This window comes from Natator depressus, chromosome 20, assembly GCF_965152275.1.
Source record: "Natator depressus isolate rNatDep1 chromosome 20, rNatDep2.hap1, whole genome shotgun sequence".
NCBI classification, from domain to species: Eukaryota; Metazoa; Chordata; order Testudines; family Cheloniidae; genus Natator; species Natator depressus.
This window is the reverse complement of record NC_134253.1, coordinates 19297081-19314202: the sequence shown is the minus strand read 5'-3', so window position 1 is coordinate 19314202 and position 17122 is coordinate 19297081. Positions and strand designations below refer to the sequence as shown.

General features: G+C 45.1%; 2 protein-coding genes across 2 annotated transcripts in view; one reads left to right on the top strand and one right to left on the bottom strand.

Annotated features, from left to right (window-relative positions):
• Positions 1-4652, top strand: part of LOC141975318 (protein maestro-like) — a 49234-nt gene extending 44582 nt beyond the window's left edge. Inside the window, exon 5 of the mRNA XM_074935612.1 lies at positions 4533-4652. Coding sequence (XP_074791713.1) covers positions 4533-4652 — 120 coding nt within the window. The remainder of the gene's footprint in view (positions 1-4532) is intronic.
• A 1324-nt stretch (positions 4653-5976) lies between these two features.
• On the bottom strand, positions 5977-16897 carry LOC141975317 (gametocyte-specific factor 1-like). The gene is made up of 7 exons (XM_074935611.1): positions 16891-16897; positions 15960-16060; positions 12669-12795; positions 11206-11292; positions 10681-10744; positions 6154-6280; positions 5977-6036 (listed from the first exon to the last, which is right to left on the bottom strand). Exons 1-7 carry the CDS (start codon positions 16895-16897, stop codon positions 5977-5979), a joined length of 573 nt encoding a protein of 190 aa, XP_074791712.1.
• Positions 16898-17122: the final 225 nt, after the last annotated feature.

The window sequence follows — 17122 nt, the reverse complement described above, 5'->3', positions numbered from 1 at the left end:
CTGCCACGGTGGGAGGGCACAGTGCAACTGTTTTATTGATAAGGCAGCCACTTTTCAGCAGAATCCCCCATCCCAGCTCTCTTACAGATGAACTTTTAGGCCTAATCTAAACAGCAATGAGAATATTTTGTTTTAAGACTTTTTGCTTTGACTCCCCCATACACCATCTACAGTCTGAATGGCAGCTCCTTTTTCACATCTAGGTGGGTGCGCATAACAGGCAGGCCTTAGAGCTACAGCTGATCTGATCCTGGGACACACAAACACATTCAAGGTCTCTGGAGGGAAACAGAGGGAACCAAACATTCAGGTGCCTAACTCCCCATCGGGGAGAGATGTACCACCGAGAGCTTACCCCCAGTGTGAGCTCACATGGAGCAATGGTCTGACCTGGCACAGCAATCCCTATGAGAGGGACGTACCATCAGCACCATGCAGTGGTAAACAGCTGCAACGCATTTAAATCCAAAGACATGCAGGGCTTGAGCAATGATTTACACAAACACCCTACAGGAGGTAACTTGTAGAGCATGCTGATCCAGACAGTTTGAACTCTGCTAGCTCCTTGGCATCAGCGTGTGTGGAGTTAGTTTTTGAGGGTTTGATCTCTGATATCAAGGGTTAACAGCATTCTGTCTAATTACCTTGGTCGGGATAATTTTGGGACAGCAGCCGATATGTGAAGAACAGTTCTGCAGGAAGGTTAGGGCTGCGAGTGCTTAGCCAACACAGAGGGAATTTATAAGTCTGAGTCTCCTAACCAGCACCTCACATTTCTAAAGGAAACAGATGATGAGCACTCAATAGCAGCCTCTTCTCTGGTCTTCAGTTACCGGCTCCTGCAATTAGATTAAAAAGCAAGACATTTTAGATAGTCAACAATAGCAGCTCTAACATCATCCCCCAGTTGTAAGCAACAGACAAGCTGCTTTGGACTCAGTCTAGGTCCACAAGCTACCCCCTCACCAAAGTCAATCACTGTGTTGAAACGCAGACACTTGGACTGTTCTTGCACACTCGTGCTCACAGCCAGGCAGTTTGCGGTCTCCCCAAAGCAGCGACGCAGCACTCCTCATGCTACCACCACCAGAGCACAAGCAACTCCTGTACTAGCACAGGGAGCTAGCGTTTTGCTCCTTGGTCAGCACACCAGGGAGTAGGGGAATGGGACTGGAGGCCTGGATAAGGGCTTAGGGGCCCTTTCATATACACAGAGAAGGGGGCAGTTTATTAGACAAACTGTTCTCTGTTTACAAGCAACATGCAGGAAAAGCTCCTTAACTGGGGGAAGCAGATGTCTGACTGCTCTATATAGAGTCCCAGTGTATGGTGACGATGCTCTTATTCCTGCCCCTTTGGTTGTGCTCATGCAAGATCAGGACTAGTGCCCAACCTGAGCCCAGAGCTCAGCATTAGTTCCTTCCCAAAAATAGACCCAGCCTGTCTGGCTGGAGCTCCAACACCTTCAGTGGAATGAAAACCAAGCAACCGTCCTTACTGCTGTGTCTTTGGGAGCCGACCCAGCAGAACAAGGCTGATGCCATGCATCAGCCCATAGTGCAATGATTCATTAAGAAAGATCAAATATGAAGCACAGGTACGTTCTGTAGGTCTCCAGGAAGCCCTGCTAGACTGGATCCTCACCACACCTTGGCTAGAAAGCTGGCTAAAGCTTTATATGACCAGCTGCTCTATTTGGGCACGTTAAGGGTCGTTACCACAGACTTGGAGTAAGTCCTTCTGCTTTAGCTCACTCTCAACCAATCCAAATGTACACAGACACATCTGAACTCATCTCCAGTGTGTGTTTATCAATGCTGTGACCTTCAGGCACTGAGCTAAGCCATTCCCCCTTTCACCCAAGTATCCTCCTTAGAAAACCTCATCTCACAAGATTAATATACTAGAAAATCTAATCAGATACAGGTGCACACAATCCCAAGGTGGCCTGCCCATACAGCGACAAGACTGATTGCAGGTTTTGTCTGTGAAATGTTCCAGTACCTGTCCAATGATACCTGTGGACTCTCCACCTGAAATCAGGACACCTACTGTCCAGCATCTGGAAATGGTCGACTATTCCATACCACAGCCAGCCAGCCCATAGTGATGACCGTAGCAAAAGCTGATGAGCAGTCATTTTTCAAGTACCAATTTCCCATCCATGCACCTCAGCATAAAAAAAAAAGCAGAGGGCTGCCGACAACGCACCCTGTACTCCCTAGACACATGCACCCAGCAGATTTTATTGTGAAATTGGTACAATATCCTGGGCTGCCTGGCTTTTTAATCATGGGAGGTGATTAAGCATCTGGTTGTACCTAATCGGTCTGCTTAAAAAGGAGTCCAAAAGAGGTGTTTTCAAGGCAAAATGCAAGCTTCACTGCTGCTCGAAGTACTGGAACATTTTTAAAGTTTAGTTCTGGCTTGAAAAGCGAGGATATTAGACAGTTCCCTTTACTCTGACCTGCCACTTATGTGCATTTGTTTGTTATCTTTCTGCTTACTTTACTGACCAAACTACTTCTGCTAGCACTGCAAAGCCAGCAAAGCTGAGAGGGAGAGCTGGCTTGCGTATAGCCAGATTAGTCAAACTGAGTTCTAGCTGCAGAATCTCTAATTCTTGGCAATGCACAAGCCAGCATGACTTTCAGATTCTTACTTGGATTCTAAGCTCTTTGGGGAAGGGACTGTCTTTTTGTTCTCTGTTTGTACAGCCCTTAGCACCATGAGATCCTGGTTGTAACAACGATATAAATAATATCATCATGAATTTTCTGGCCTAACACCTGAGGAAAACTTGGGAATTAATCATCTCTCTTGTTCCCCCGCCCATGTGTTTTATGTAAGGCTGCTTTTGACAGGACAACTGCACTTAAAGGGTAAAAAAAAAATACCCTGCTTGGTGCAAAGAAGGAGTCGATTAGCATAGTGTATTACAATTTTCAGATTTTTCTTAAATCAGATTGCAACCAGACTATTAGACGTTATGCTTTTGAAATGTATTCATCGCTCAGCACCTCAGAGTTACAGTTACATGAATCCTGACCTACTAGCTCAAAATACAGTGATAAAAATAAACTACAGAAATAAGCTTCACACCAAGCCCCCATTTATGTGGAGTGTGTTTTGTACTGCAAATAACTGTGTCCACGATGCTGCATTCTCAGTTCATTCACGCTTTTGCCTGGCAATTTACAGCAGGCGTCAAGTAACGTGTGTATTTCAATGGGGATCTCCTGCAAAAGTGGAGGCCTTTTTTTTTAAACTGGCAAATTCCTACCCAAAGTGTAAACCGCAAAAATGCTATTTTGTGCTTCTCCATCACCTTTCATCTGAGGATGCGTTATAAGTTGCATGTTTATCTTCTCAGCTAACTAGTAATACTTAACTTGCAGGGTAAGTATTACCATCCCTCCATTCTGTAGATGGGGAAACTGAGGCACGGGGAGCTTAAGTAACTTGCCCAAGATCAAGGAGACAGTCTCTGTAGCAAGTGGGGCTCACACTGGGAACAGATGCTCAGATCACAGAAACTCTGTCATATACTCAGAAGTAAAAGACCATAATCCTCCCCAATGTTTAAACTAATGGCTACTTCAAAGGAATTCTCTTGCAAAATCTTGCTTTCTTTCAAGCCACAGGCATCCCCGGAACAGGACAGCTTTATGGCCAGTCCGTCACGGCTACAGTTTGACAAGGGGACCAAGAAAAACGCTCAATGGGTCACACCTCCTTCCAGTTAATGCTTGTTGCTGTTTAAGGGGTAAAAGATTTTCAATTAAGTATAGTGTAAGTACATGAAACTCCCTCCCTAAGATCCAAATGGCATGGAATACCACCAGGCTGTTTAATAATAGTTACCCTGAACTCAATGCTTTGGGAATCGGGTTCTTGGGACACTGGGCAACTGAATCAGTTTTTAAAGAACAAAACCTTGTGAAGAGTCATATGTGGCAAGAGCTCATAAGAGCTGCAATACTGGGTCAGATCATATTCCATCTTGCTCAGTATCCTGTCTCCAACAGTAGCCCCTACCAGAGCTTCAAGGGGAGTAAACACAACAGAGCAATTATGGAGTGATCCACCCCTCTCTTCCACTCCCAGCTTCTAGCAGTTACAGATTTAGAGTCACCTAAAGCATGGGGTAACATCCCTTATCATCTTGGCTAATAGCTATTGATGGAGCTATCCTCCATGAACTTATCCACTTCTTGCTTAAGCCCAGTTACACTTTTGGTCACCACAACATCCCATGTCAATGAGTTCCACAGGTTAGTTGTGCACGGTGTGAAAAAGTACTTCCTTTTGTTTGTATTAAATCTACTGCCTATTCATTTGATCAGGTGACCCCCTGGTTTTTGTATTGTGTGAAATGGTAAATAATGCTTCTCTATTCACTTTTTCTACAACAATCATGATTTTATAGGCCTCTATCACATCCCGCTTAGTCATCTTTTTAGTCTCTCCTTGTATGGAAGCCATTCCAGACCCTGGGTAATTTTTGCTTCTCTTTTCTGAGCCGTTTCCAGTCCCCACAGCCTGACATCTGCGGATCGGAGATCCACGTCCCCTCCACTAGCAGGACATGTGGTGGACAGGAAAGCACGGCAGCCATGCAGCAAAGGGCTGAGACAGGGCATTCAGAGTAAGGCATGGAGCTGAAGCTCAGGATCTGACTTTGGGAGGGATAACAGCCATTTCAGCTCATCAGGGATGGACTCAGATGACTGAGAAAAATGCCAAGTCTTGAGCCCACACTCCCCAACAACTACAATAGACTCATCCATAGACACCATTGGGAACAGACCCAGGCTTGTATATAGGGGAAATTACCAACATTTACTCCAGGGGGAATTTTGTGCCACAACACAGTGCAGAATTTGCACATAATTTCATTTCCCCCCTCCCCCCAGAGCAGAATTAGTGCTGCAAAGCTGCTGGCTGTCAGTAGCAGATGCGGGACCTAGCAGAGCCTGGCTCTCCAGCTTGCAAATACATGACACTGCCAGGGCGAGGGGGAGCTGGACTTTTCCATGCAGGTGCAGTTCCCAGCATGTCCTGAAGGAAGAAAGTGGCATGCAGGAAACTCTGTACAAGCCTGGGACCCAGCATCAGGCTGTTTCTCCCTCTGGATCCCTGGGTTCTGGGTGGTAGGGGGTGCAGGTGTCTGGGGCACCCCCTTAGTCCCCCACAGCTGGACTCTGGGAGGGTAGGGGGTGTGGATGCCTAAGACTGGAGGGACAGAGATTTCTCCCAAAGATGGGCCCAGCTGATGTGTGTGACACACTCAGACAGGTGCCCAACAAAAGCATAACAGAGAAACAGGAACTGGGTTGCTGTAGGAGTTTCTTTGACTCTCTACTCCTGGGGGAATCTTTTTTGCTGTCTGTATTGTTACAGACATACTGGCTGACAGGTAGTTTGAAAGAAGATACCAAAATAATTGAAACTGGTGTGATTATATTATTATTTTGACAAATAAAATATACAGAATTTTAAAATATTGTGTGCAGAATGTTTAATTTTTTAGTGCAGAATTCCCTAAGGAATACACATTACTACACCACTAAGTGGGTGACTTCCTACGTGAACACTTATTCCAAACAATGGCCTTTTTCGTTTAGATTACATCCCCTTGGAAGTAACACTGGTAGGTTTTCCTGGATAGACACACCCTAGCTCTGAGATTTCAATCAAGTTTTGCAAAACCAACCAAATGCTACAGCTGCTGCACACGTGTACAGCGTCCACTGACTTCAGTAGCAGCTGAACCCGAAGAGCTACAACTGTGCTGAGCTCCACTGTGCCAAACTCAGCCCTGTTTGTAAGCCTCGACTTTTGTTCAACCAAGAGCGGTGAACAATTTAAATGTCAGATGCTACAGTAATGGGGGCAATACATGGAGCCTGACAACCTTTGACACAATGCCACCTACAGCAAAATAAAACCTGGATACAGAAGACACTCCATCCACTACAGAAATGCAGCTGCTTCTAGGGAGGACTGTGTTACAGAGCTCTCCATCTCCACTTGCTGATGGTGGTAATAAAAGCATTTCAGTTTATGTAGGGGAATGCTGACACACGGAATAAAAATACAGAGAAAAGTTATCCCGTTCCACTTTGAGCTAACATGTAGGTCCCAGCTTACAGCATGAGGAGACCACCAGCCGTTGTACTTACTGCTTTTCCAGGGTAGGCTATATGGTAAGGACTTAGGTGCTCTCATTCCTGACATTAGGTTACTGTTCTCTTCCATTACTACGCTGGACCCAGGGCTGAAGGAGATCAAATACAAATTATCCTACACATGTGTACTTCTTTTAGCCAAGTACCTTTTACTATAAATATTCAAGTATTTTTCTAAAACTGAAGACAACAGAGTATGTTAATTTAAACAAACCTTCATGCAATCAGAACAGTTACTTCTCCTCGCAAAGGCTAGAGAAAAGTGTGCAACATGTTGATGCCATCTACTTTGACTAAAATCCCCAGAATCAGTCATCCAGACAAGAAAGAAATAAGCCAAAGACAGCAAGAAAAACCAGAGTTAAAGCTTGATTATCAGTATTGCACTGCCCTCAACTGTAAATGGCATCTCAGCACACATGCCCTAGTCATCTCTATACATGCAGACTTCATGCAGACGTCTAACAGTGAATGCCAGTGAAAATGAGATAGGATCAGAGGCTAAAATAGGGAAAGAACAAGTTAAAAATTACTTAGACAAGTTAGATGTCTTCAAGTCAGCAGGGCCTGATGAAATACATCCTAAAATATTCAAGGTGCTGTCTGAGGAGATATCTGAGCCATAAGCAATTATCTTTGAAAAGTCATGGAAGACAGGAGATTCCAGAGGCCTGGAAAAGGGGCAAATATAGCGCCAAATCTATAAAAAGGGGAATAAGGACAACTTGGGGAATTACAGACCAGTCAGCTTAACATCAGTACCCGAGAAGATAATGGAGCAAATAATTAAGCAATCAAATTGCCGAATCCTAGAAAATAATAAGGCGATAAGGAACAGTCAGCATGGATTTGCCAAGAACAAATCGTGGCAAAACCAACCTAATAGCTTTCTTTGACAGTGTAACAAGCCTTGTGGATGGGGGAGGGTAATGGTAGATGTGGTGTATCTTAAGTTTAATAAGGCTTTTGATATGGTCTCGCATGACCTCCTCATAAACAAACTAGGGAAATACAACCTAGATGGAGCTCCTACAAGGTGGGTGAATAACTGGTTGGAAAATCGTTCCCAGAGAGTAGGTGGCTCACAGTCAAGCTGGAAGGGCATATTGAGTGGGGTCCCACAGGGATCAGTTCTGGGTCCGCTTCTGTTCAGTATCTTCATCAGCAATTTAGATAATGGCATAGAGAGCACATTTATAAAGTTTGCAGACAACACCAAGCTGCAAGGGGTTACAAGTACTTTGGGGGATAGGATTAAAATTCAAAATGATCTGGACAAACTGGAGAAATGGTCTGAAGTAAATAGGATGTGCAACACTCCATATTCATCATAGTGTTATTATTAGGATAATTGATTATGGCATAATTATGATGTTTTGTACAAGATCGGTCATGTAAGGTGTCATTGGAAAAATTATGATTTGCTGAATATGATTATCCTATTTGTATGCATGAATATTGACTAGGTATCTGTATTTCAAAGGGGCTTACTCTGGAAAACACCCACAGCCAGCCTTTCAGGTACAACAGTGAAGAAGCCAAACAGTGCTAATGGCTCATCAACAAAGACAATGGACTGTGGAATAGCTTAGCCTTCCTGTGGAAGGCCACTCTGTAAGTTATGGCTGCTATGACTCTGCAAGGGCACGTGACCAGACCATGCTTCTGGACTCCATTTGGGGTACCTGAATTTTTCCACAAACTGGTCTGGGAACCAAGTTTGAAACAGAGCTCCTGCCATATGAAAAAGCTATATAAGGCAAGGAGTGACATCGTTGGTTGTTCTTCACTTCCCCACAACTCCACAGAGAGAAGCTCTAAAAGAAAAAGTCTTGGAACAGGGTAGGAGATCCCAAGCTGCAAAACAAATGCAGCTTGTCCCTTAAGAATCTGCAAGCCTGACTATCATCAGCCTAGGGTGAGAATTTGTTAATTCATATCCAATCTTTCTAGTATTTTCGGCTTATAGTTTGCAGTTCTGTTTATTTACGAGGTAATCTGCTTTGGTCTGTTTTCTATCATTTATAATCTCTCTTTTGTAGTTAAACTTTTTTGCTTTATCTAAACTGGTATGCCTGTGACCAAAGTGTCTGGGGAAAAATCTCAGCCTGGTTAACACAAGTATGCATTGTCCTCTCCACATTGAAGGAATGGCGAACTGGGTAATAAATTCATACTGATTGGGGTTTTGATCAGGGCGGGATGGTACAGCTCTGGGGTCCCAGACTGGGGGTTATTTTGGCTGTAGCCTCTCTATTGCTGGATCATGCAGTGGCTGTCCAAAGCCTGCATGAAACTGCAGCTGGGTGTGTCCCTGCCTGTGTGAATGCTGCTGGGAATGTAGGTCCAGGAGCCGTCTATAGCCTGTGACAGCAGCACAGTGCTGAGAGGGAGCCCAGGCTGGTGAGTCAGTGGGCTCAGTGGAACCCCAGTCCCAGGTGGCACCCCTGGGGGAACCCGTCACAGGATGAAATTCAATAAGAACAAATTCAGAGTACTCCACTATCAGTTGCACACATACAAAATGGGAAATGACTGCCTAGGATGGAGTACTGAAGAAAAGGATCTGAGGGTCATACTGGATCACAAGCTAAATAGGAGTCAACATCATTCTGAGATGCATTAGCAGGAGTGTTGTAAGCAAGACGCGAGAAGTAATTCTTCTGCTCTACTCCATGCTGATTAAATGTCATCTGGAGTATTGTGTCCAATGATTGGTGCCACATTTCAGGAAAGATGTGGACAAATTGAAGGAAGTTCAGAGAAGAGCAACAAAACTGATTAAAGGTCTAGATAACATGACCTATGGGGGAAGATTGAAAAAAATTGGGTTTGTTTAGCCTGGAGAAGAGAAGACTGAGGAGGGACATAACGGTTTTCAAGTAGAGAAAAGGTTGCTACAAGGAAAAGGGAGAAAAACTGTTCTCTTTAACCACTGAGAATAGGACAAGAAACAATGGGCTTAAATTTCAGCAAGGGCGGTTTAGGTTTGACAGGAAGTTTTTCCTTTTGTCCAAGTGGTTGAGCACTGGAATAAATTGCTTAGGGAGGTTGCAGAATCTCCATCACTGGAGATTTTTAAGAGCAAGTTAGACAGACAGCTGTGAGGGATGGTCTAGATCAGTGGTTTTCAAACTTTTTTTCTGGTGACCCAGTTGAAAAAAAATTGTTGATGCCCGCGATCCAAAGGAGCTGGGGATGAGGAGTCTGGGGTGTGGGCTGCGGCCAGGAATGAGGGGCTCAGAGTGTGGGAGGGGGTCAGGGCTCTGGGCTGGGGCTGCAGGAGGGGGCTCAGAGCTGGGGCAGGGGTGTGGTGTTATCTCGGGAGGCTCCTGGTCAGCGGTGCAGCTGGGGTGCAGAGGCAGGCTTCCTGCCTTTCCTGGCACCACGGACAACACTGCACCCCGGAAGCGGCCAGCAGCATGTCTGGCTCCCAGGCGCAGGGGTGCAAGTAGCTCCGCATGGCTCTCGCCCACAGGCATTGCCCCACCCAGCTCCCACTGGCCGGGAACTGGCCAATGGGAGTGCAGAGCCGGTGCTCGGGGCGGGGGCAGCGCATGGAGCCCTGGGGCTCACCCCCCACCTAAGAGCTGGACCTGCTGCTGGCCGCTTCCAGGGCACAGTGCAGTGTCGGAACAGCTAGGGACTAGCCTGCCTTAGCTGGGCAGCACCACCGACGGGACTTTTAACAGTCAGCAGTGCTGACGAGAGCCGCCGCGACCCAGTGCCCTTCATTCCGCAACCCAGTTCTGGGTCACGACCCGCAGTTTGAAAACCACTGGTCTAGAGAATACTTAGTCCTGCCATGAGTGCATGGGACTGGACTAGAGGACCTCGAGGTCCCTTCAGCCCTACAATTCTATGTCACTGTTACAGGCTGTAGAAGTTCATATGTTGATGACCTCTGATTAGACAGGTAAGGCACAGTACAATGATTTGGGTGTTCAGGGGTGAGACAGAGATAATGACCAGACACATTATGCTTCATTTTCCAATCCCGCATTGTGATTACACAAACAACAAAATGATTATTTCTGACTCAGGTCATGAGAGATTAGATTAGCTGTCAGAAGTTTAAGCCTAAATTGCTTAACAGCTGACATCAGTCTGCATTTCTATCAAGCCCAGCATAACAGTTTAGCGTTTAATAACCCCCCACACACACAAATACAGAACCAGTGGGGATTGAACCCACGACCATCAGCACTAATAGTACTACGGTAGAACTAGAGGAGTAACCATTATCTGGTAGCAACAGTATGTTCTTATACTCTCATATGGATCTGCCACTAAAAGGAGACAGGGAACATTGACCCAGGGGCACAGGACTGTTGAGTCATGCCAGTGGGAACGCCCCCACCATCACCCCAAAAATAGGATTCATAAAGTAAATTGCATCTTCCCAACAACACAGCAGCAAGAGTTCAAAGTAGTCTGAAAGCACATCATTTATGGAAAGCACTGTCACAAGAAATACACCTTTTGCTACCTGTTGTTTACGCCACTACTGAACGTGCCCCAAACGAAAGTAGAATTTGATTGCTCCTGTAGATCTGCCAAAAGGAAACAGACATCACTGTGGCTCAGTACCGAGTAACTTCTGCAAGCGTCATAGCAACATCAAATAAGAAATACGACAGAGACGCTGCTAGGTTTACAAAACGGAATGAGAATTTTCTAAGGCTTGGCATAAGTGACAGCAGAGCAGACATTTAACTGAGAAATATAAAGTGTAAAGGTTATCATCAATTTCCATTTTCAATCAAAGCACAGATGGTGCAACAGACTATATGGAAAACAACAGAAGTTCTGTAAAGAATAGAAGGCATGTGGAAGAGCCTGTGAAGCAGGGGAACTTAATTTGTTCAGGGACAGTATAATTGGGTGTCCCAACACATGATCTGTGCAGAAGGATCTATGGGACCTCTCTCTCCTAGTCCATGTGACTTCTTTGGGGACAAGAAGAAGGGAATAGCAGGCGCTGACAGCCCGTGTCCTCAGCCTACTTCCTTACCTCTATCCCAATCTTCGTCACATGGGGGCGACTGCCACATGCTGACAATGTTCATCTTCTCTCCCTGGCAGTTATTTGAGTGACTCACTTAAAGCAAAGAAGAGTCTTAGTGAGAAAATCTTTTTGGATAAAATAAAATCCTATTTTAGGTACATTAATCATTTTTTGACCTAGCTGTAGAATAGCTCTAGGCCTTGGAGAGGAGCAGCATACACTGGAAGCTGATCAGGTACTCCCCTAGTCTTAGGAGCAAAACTCTTGAGGCCAGGGATGGGCATTTTGAAGGTAGCAAAGGGATACAAAATCCATGAGAACCCTTTGGTGGGCCATACCTTAAGAGGCTATATATTGTCTAACTCAGAAAGGTTTGCTACAACACCGAATGTTTGGCAAGCCAAATCAAATGATCTGGCAGGGTGGATGTGGCCCCCATTTGCCAATGCCTGTTTTAGGCCTTTTCTAAAGCTAAACAATTCTGCACACATCTTTCAGCAATGGTGCAGCTGCTCCAACATACGAATTGGGAGAGGGTTCAGGTGTGTTTCTACTGTCATGTCACAAAAATCTTCTCAGGGTTTTTTCACTACTGTCATGCTCTAAGCCCTGTCTACATTAACATGCACATCATTGCTATCTTCAGTACAACTCTACATTTGCCAGAGAATAGGTATGTTTTCCAGTGTAGTGATAGCCGTATAGATATCAGTGGGGGGAAGAACTGGAACACGACCCACATAACCAAGTGATTTAGGTGCTGGGCTGACAGACCTGGATAGTGAACTCCTCATCACAGAGCAGACAGCATGGGCAGTGGTAGGGAAGCTTCTCCATAGTCCCCTCCCCAACTTGCCCCACTCTGAACTGGAGGAACCCAACTCCTGTTGGGAAAGTTATTCAGCCTCCCTGGCTCAGTCATGGCTTTTCTGCTAAGATAGTCAAGTAGGATGTAACAGAAGGGAGGATTGTTATGATCTAGACACTTGTCCATTAAGAACTGGACTGAGACCAATTTATTTCACATATGCCACTAGACAGGCTATAAAGATTTTCGGTCACTATCAGGTCAGATCTGCACTGGAGACCCACCTCTCTCATGGCCACTATCTTTCCTCTCTAAGCCATCCAGATTCCCAACTAGATCTCATTCAACACACACAGTTTATGGCATAATGCACAGTTCCCATTTTAATGCTAAAATCTCTGGCAGATAACACATGTAATGTAAGCCAGTTGCTTCTCAGATGCTTAGGAGAATTTCCATGGACACAGAATGAATGAAACTCAAGCCTTCAAGGACTCCTGCTGCTTCAGGATCATGAAGCACTACAGGTAAAGGGTTGCTTATGGAATAATAGAGCATTAAAATAATCTAACATTAACAGCAAAAGTTACGTTAGAACTCCGTTAGCCCAAGAGTTCCCAAAGTGAGTTTACAGAGCCAAAGGAGTCTACTATTTTCTCACCAATGTCTTCCTCAATGCAGCTTTTGTCATCACAGCTTGATATATGATGGCTGATCTCAGCTCGGGGAACCTGATGGCGGGCATTAAAGGGGCATGTGGCTAGCTGCTTTGCAATTTCAGGGTGGTTCTAGAGAAACAGAAAAAGCATGTGCTATCTCACTGAATTCACCCAAACCCTTGTGTTTTCTAATCACCAGTGAAGGGTTTGTGCAATCTGCATCCAGAAATAGGTTGAAAAAATTAAAACAAGGAAAGTCAAACTTAGTTCAGGACCTGAGCACAAAAGCAGTGGAAAAACAGCAAAGCATACGCATCCTTTATGCTACAGCCTATGTTTGTTTATTTTTACATTTAAACTATGCCCTGAATTTATCTGACTGAAGATCAGCCCCAGAACAAGCACAGTGAAATTGTTGCAGTGTCAGCACTGGCATGGTTCAATGCACAGATGAAATTGCCCTAAGAAGCCGACCTGGGGAGTAAGTGCTTTGAAACCCTAAATAATTCAGCCACTTTATTTTTAAATTAAGTAAGCGACAAACTAGAGAACAAGAAGAAAGTAAAGGGAAGTGTGAATGATGGAGGCAACCTAGTGACAGAGGATGTGGAAAAAGCTAATGTACTTTTTTTGCCTCTGTCTTCACGAACAAGGTCAGCTCCCAGACTACTGCACTGGGCAGCACAGCGTGCGGAGGAGGTGACCAGCCCTCTGTGGAGAAAGAAGTGGTTCGGGACTATTTAGAAAAGCTGGACGAGCACAAGTCCATGGGGCTGGATGTGCTGCATCCGAGAGTCCTAAAGGAATTGGCGGATACGACTGCAGAGCCACTGGTCATTCTCTTTGAAAACTCATGGTGATCGGGGGAGGTCCCGGATGACTGGAAAAAGGCTAATGTAGTGCCCATCTTTAAAAAAGGAAAGAAGGAGGATCCAGGGAACTACAGGCCAGTCAGCCTCACCTCAGTCCCTGGAAAAATCATGGAGCAGGTCCTCAAGGAATCAATTCCGAAGCACTTAGAGGAGAGGAAAGTGATCAGGAACAGTCAGCATGGAGTCACCCAGGGCAAGTCATGCCTGACTAATCTAATTGCCTTCTATGACGAGAAAACTGGTTCTGTGGATGAAAGGAAAGCAGTGGACATGTTATTCCTTGACTTTAGCAAAGCTTTTGACATGGTCTCCCACAGTATTCTTGCCAGCAAGTTAAAGAAGTATGGACTGGATGAATGAACTATAAGGTGGATAGAAAGCTGGTTAGATTGTCGGGCTCAACGGGTAGCGATCAATGGCTCCATGTCTAGCTGGCAGCCGGTATCAAGTGGAGTGCCCCAAGGGTCGGTCCTGGGGCCGGTTTTGTTCAATGTCTTCATAAATAATCTGGAGGATGGCGTGGATTGCACCCTCAGCAAGTTTGCAGATGACACTAAACTGGGAGGAGAGGTAGATACACTGGAGGGTAGGGATAGAATACAGAGGGACCTAGACAAGTTGCAGGATTGTGCCAAAAGAAATCTGATGAGGTTCAACAGGGACAAGTGCAGAGTCCTGCACTTCGGAGCGAAGAATCCCATGCACCGCTACAGACTAGGGACCGAATGGCTCGGCAACAGTTCTGTAGAAAAGGACCTAGGGGTGACAGTGGACGAGAAGCTGGATATGAGTCAACAGTGTGCCCTTGTTGCCAAGAAGGCCAATGGCATTTTGGGATGTATAAGTAGGGGCATTGCCAGCAGAGCTAGGGACGTGATCGTTGCCCTCTACTCGACATTGGCGATGCCTCATCTGGAGTACTGTGTCCAGTTTTGGGCCCCACTCTACAAGAAGGATGTGAAAAAATTGGAAAACGTCCAGCGGAGGGCAACAAGAATGATTAGGGGACTGGAACACATGACTTATGAGGAGAAACTGAGGGAACAGGGATCGTTTAGTCTGCAGAAGAGAAGAAGGAGGGGGGGATTTGATAGCTGCTTTCCAATACCTGAAAGGGGGTTCCAAAGAGGATGGATATAGACTGTTCTCAGTGGTACCAGATGACAGAACGAGGAGTAATGGTCTCAAGTCGCAGTGGGGGAGGTTTAGGTTGGATATTAGGAAAAACTTTTTCACTAGGAGGGTGGTGAAGCACTGGAATGGGTTACCTAGGGAGGTGGTGGAATCTCCTTCCTTAGAAGTTTTTAAGGTCAGGCTTGACAAAGCCCTGGCTGGGATGATTTAGTTGGGGATTGGTCCTGCTTTGAGCAGGGGGTTGGACTAGATGACCTCCTGAGGTCCCTTCCAACCCCGATATTCTATGATAAGTCTCTGCCTGCGCTAGAGCTTAAGTCTTTGCAGTTAATTTAACCCTCCTGAAACAGGAGGGAAGTTACTCAATGTTCCAGCTGAGGCCACATCTATATTGGGAGCATTTTGCCAGTATAGGTAAACTAGTGTGGACATAAAAGAGCACTACTGGCCCCCACTGAATGAAGAGCCTTTACCCTTAGAAAAGAGCAAGAATACAAAGAGGAAGAACCCACTGCTCAGGCTTGCTCTGCATGGCTTTTATATTACTAGAGCTATGTTGGCTAGGGGTGTGATTCCTAACCAATACAATCAGACCAGGACATCATCTTTACACGTGGATGCAGTTATACCGGTATAAGTGCGCTTATACCAGTACAACTGATATACACTAGCACTGGAGAGCTTAAAATAAGATACTAGACTGAGAGGACAAAAGAAAGGAGCAGATTCTCCTCTTAAATATACAGCATTCTTGCCCAGGATAGAAGACTGCGAAGAGGGACTTGCAGACAGATGTATACTGACTAGAGTTATTAGCAGTATAAAAAAAGATGGCTTAGCAGCTCTCCTGCTCTGATTGCAAAGTAAAGAATTAACTGCAACATCAGATCACTTCTGCTTTGGCCAGCCAGAAGGCATCCATATAACACTGGCTGCATTTGCTCCATGGCCTGAGTGGGAAGTAAATACCCTGGTCCCATGAGTGAACTGTTGGAAGAGAATAGGATCCCATCACTGAGCTAGGTATTCTGAAGAACCTGTTTCGCCTTTCTTCAGGGTAAATGCACTGATCCGAAGGGCATTACTAAATATGAACTGGATGCTTTTACGAAGTGGTAAATGGAGGAGCGATATAAATATGAAATAAAGACGGCTTCTTCCAGCCTAATAGCAAGTGAATGCATCCTTCTAGCAAAAGGCAGCACAGCATACTGAGCTCACCATGCATTAGCATTTGCAAAAATATGATTTCCCAAGTGCATTAGAGACCTTAACATCCCATCCTACCTTCCTGCACTTTATAAGATGATAGGGAAACCGACAGGCCCTGATTTGATGATCATTATCATAGGGACATTGTATTAACCTCTCTGGATCCAAAGCATCAACTGGAAGAGAAGGAATAAAAAGACAAAGGAAAAAACATTCTGTAAAACAAGATCTAAGTTCATCATCAACACAATTCACAAGAGTGGAAACATACTAGGTACTGGAGCAGCCCTCTAACGGGGTTAAGCCATCAATTTTTAATAGCCGAGACAAAAATGCTAAACTGCTAAGTTGGCACTCACTGTGTGTACCCAACCAAATTCACTTCGGATTTTGGGTGAGTAGAATATTAAATTAAAAATGAGGAAAGCGCAATCAGTAGTGCAGAGTGGCCAGTACATATTAATGACTATACTTATGCAGAACAGTGAGCTAGAAATAAACATTACTATAAAAACCCTTGAAGCTACCAAATTAGCTAGTTGTACAGTAGTGACATGCTAAGGATTGGCAGAAGCACGGCATTCTGAAGTAAATCCTTTTGCATTTACCTTCAGACTCCAAGGCCATCTCTGCTGGATTAAGAAAAAAATCAAACTAAAACAAACATGTCTGGAGTTAAGGATGCAATTTGCACTACAGTGCCCTTGGTCCTGTAAAGTGCAGAGGCTGGCAGGTGCTTAAGAGCCCAACACTCACTGAACATAGTGAGGGCCTAAGTCACAGGCACTTTTTGAAAATGTTCCCTCCTAGTCCATACTATGACCCAGAGACAGGCACGAGTCACCTTAATCACTTAACAGTTACACAGAAGGAACAAGGTAGGGGAGGACCAACTTCTGATAGTGAGAGACACAAGCTTTCAAGCATACATACACCTCTTCTTCAGGATTCAGTTTGTGTTCATGCAGCAGCTTTCTTGCCATCACAAATGTGTCTCCCCTCACACCTTCCATGCTATTTATCCGCGTTTGTATCAGTGTGCAGAGGGCATGCACAGAAAGGAACATGGGCCAATGGACTGTGGGAGGTTTTCTAGATAGCTGGAAGTAAGGGGGACGGGCCAAATTGATTACATAAATCAGTGTTTTTCAACCTTTTTGCTACCAGGGACTAGCTTAGAATCATAGAATATCAGGGTTGGAAGGGACCTCAGGAGGTCATCTAGTCCAACCCCTGCT

Bases quoted from the DNA above. Each gene is read 5' to 3' on its own strand.
- LOC141975317 (XM_074935611.1), bottom strand. The intron at 12,796-15,959 runs GTAGGATGGGAT...CTGTTTCTCTAG, and splicing joins ATCTTATAAAGTGCAGGAAG to AACCACCCTGAAATTGCAAA. The intron at 11,293-12,668 runs GTGAGAAAATAG...CTTTGCTTTAAG, and splicing joins CTGCATTGAGGAAGACATTG to TGAGTCACTCAAATAACTGC.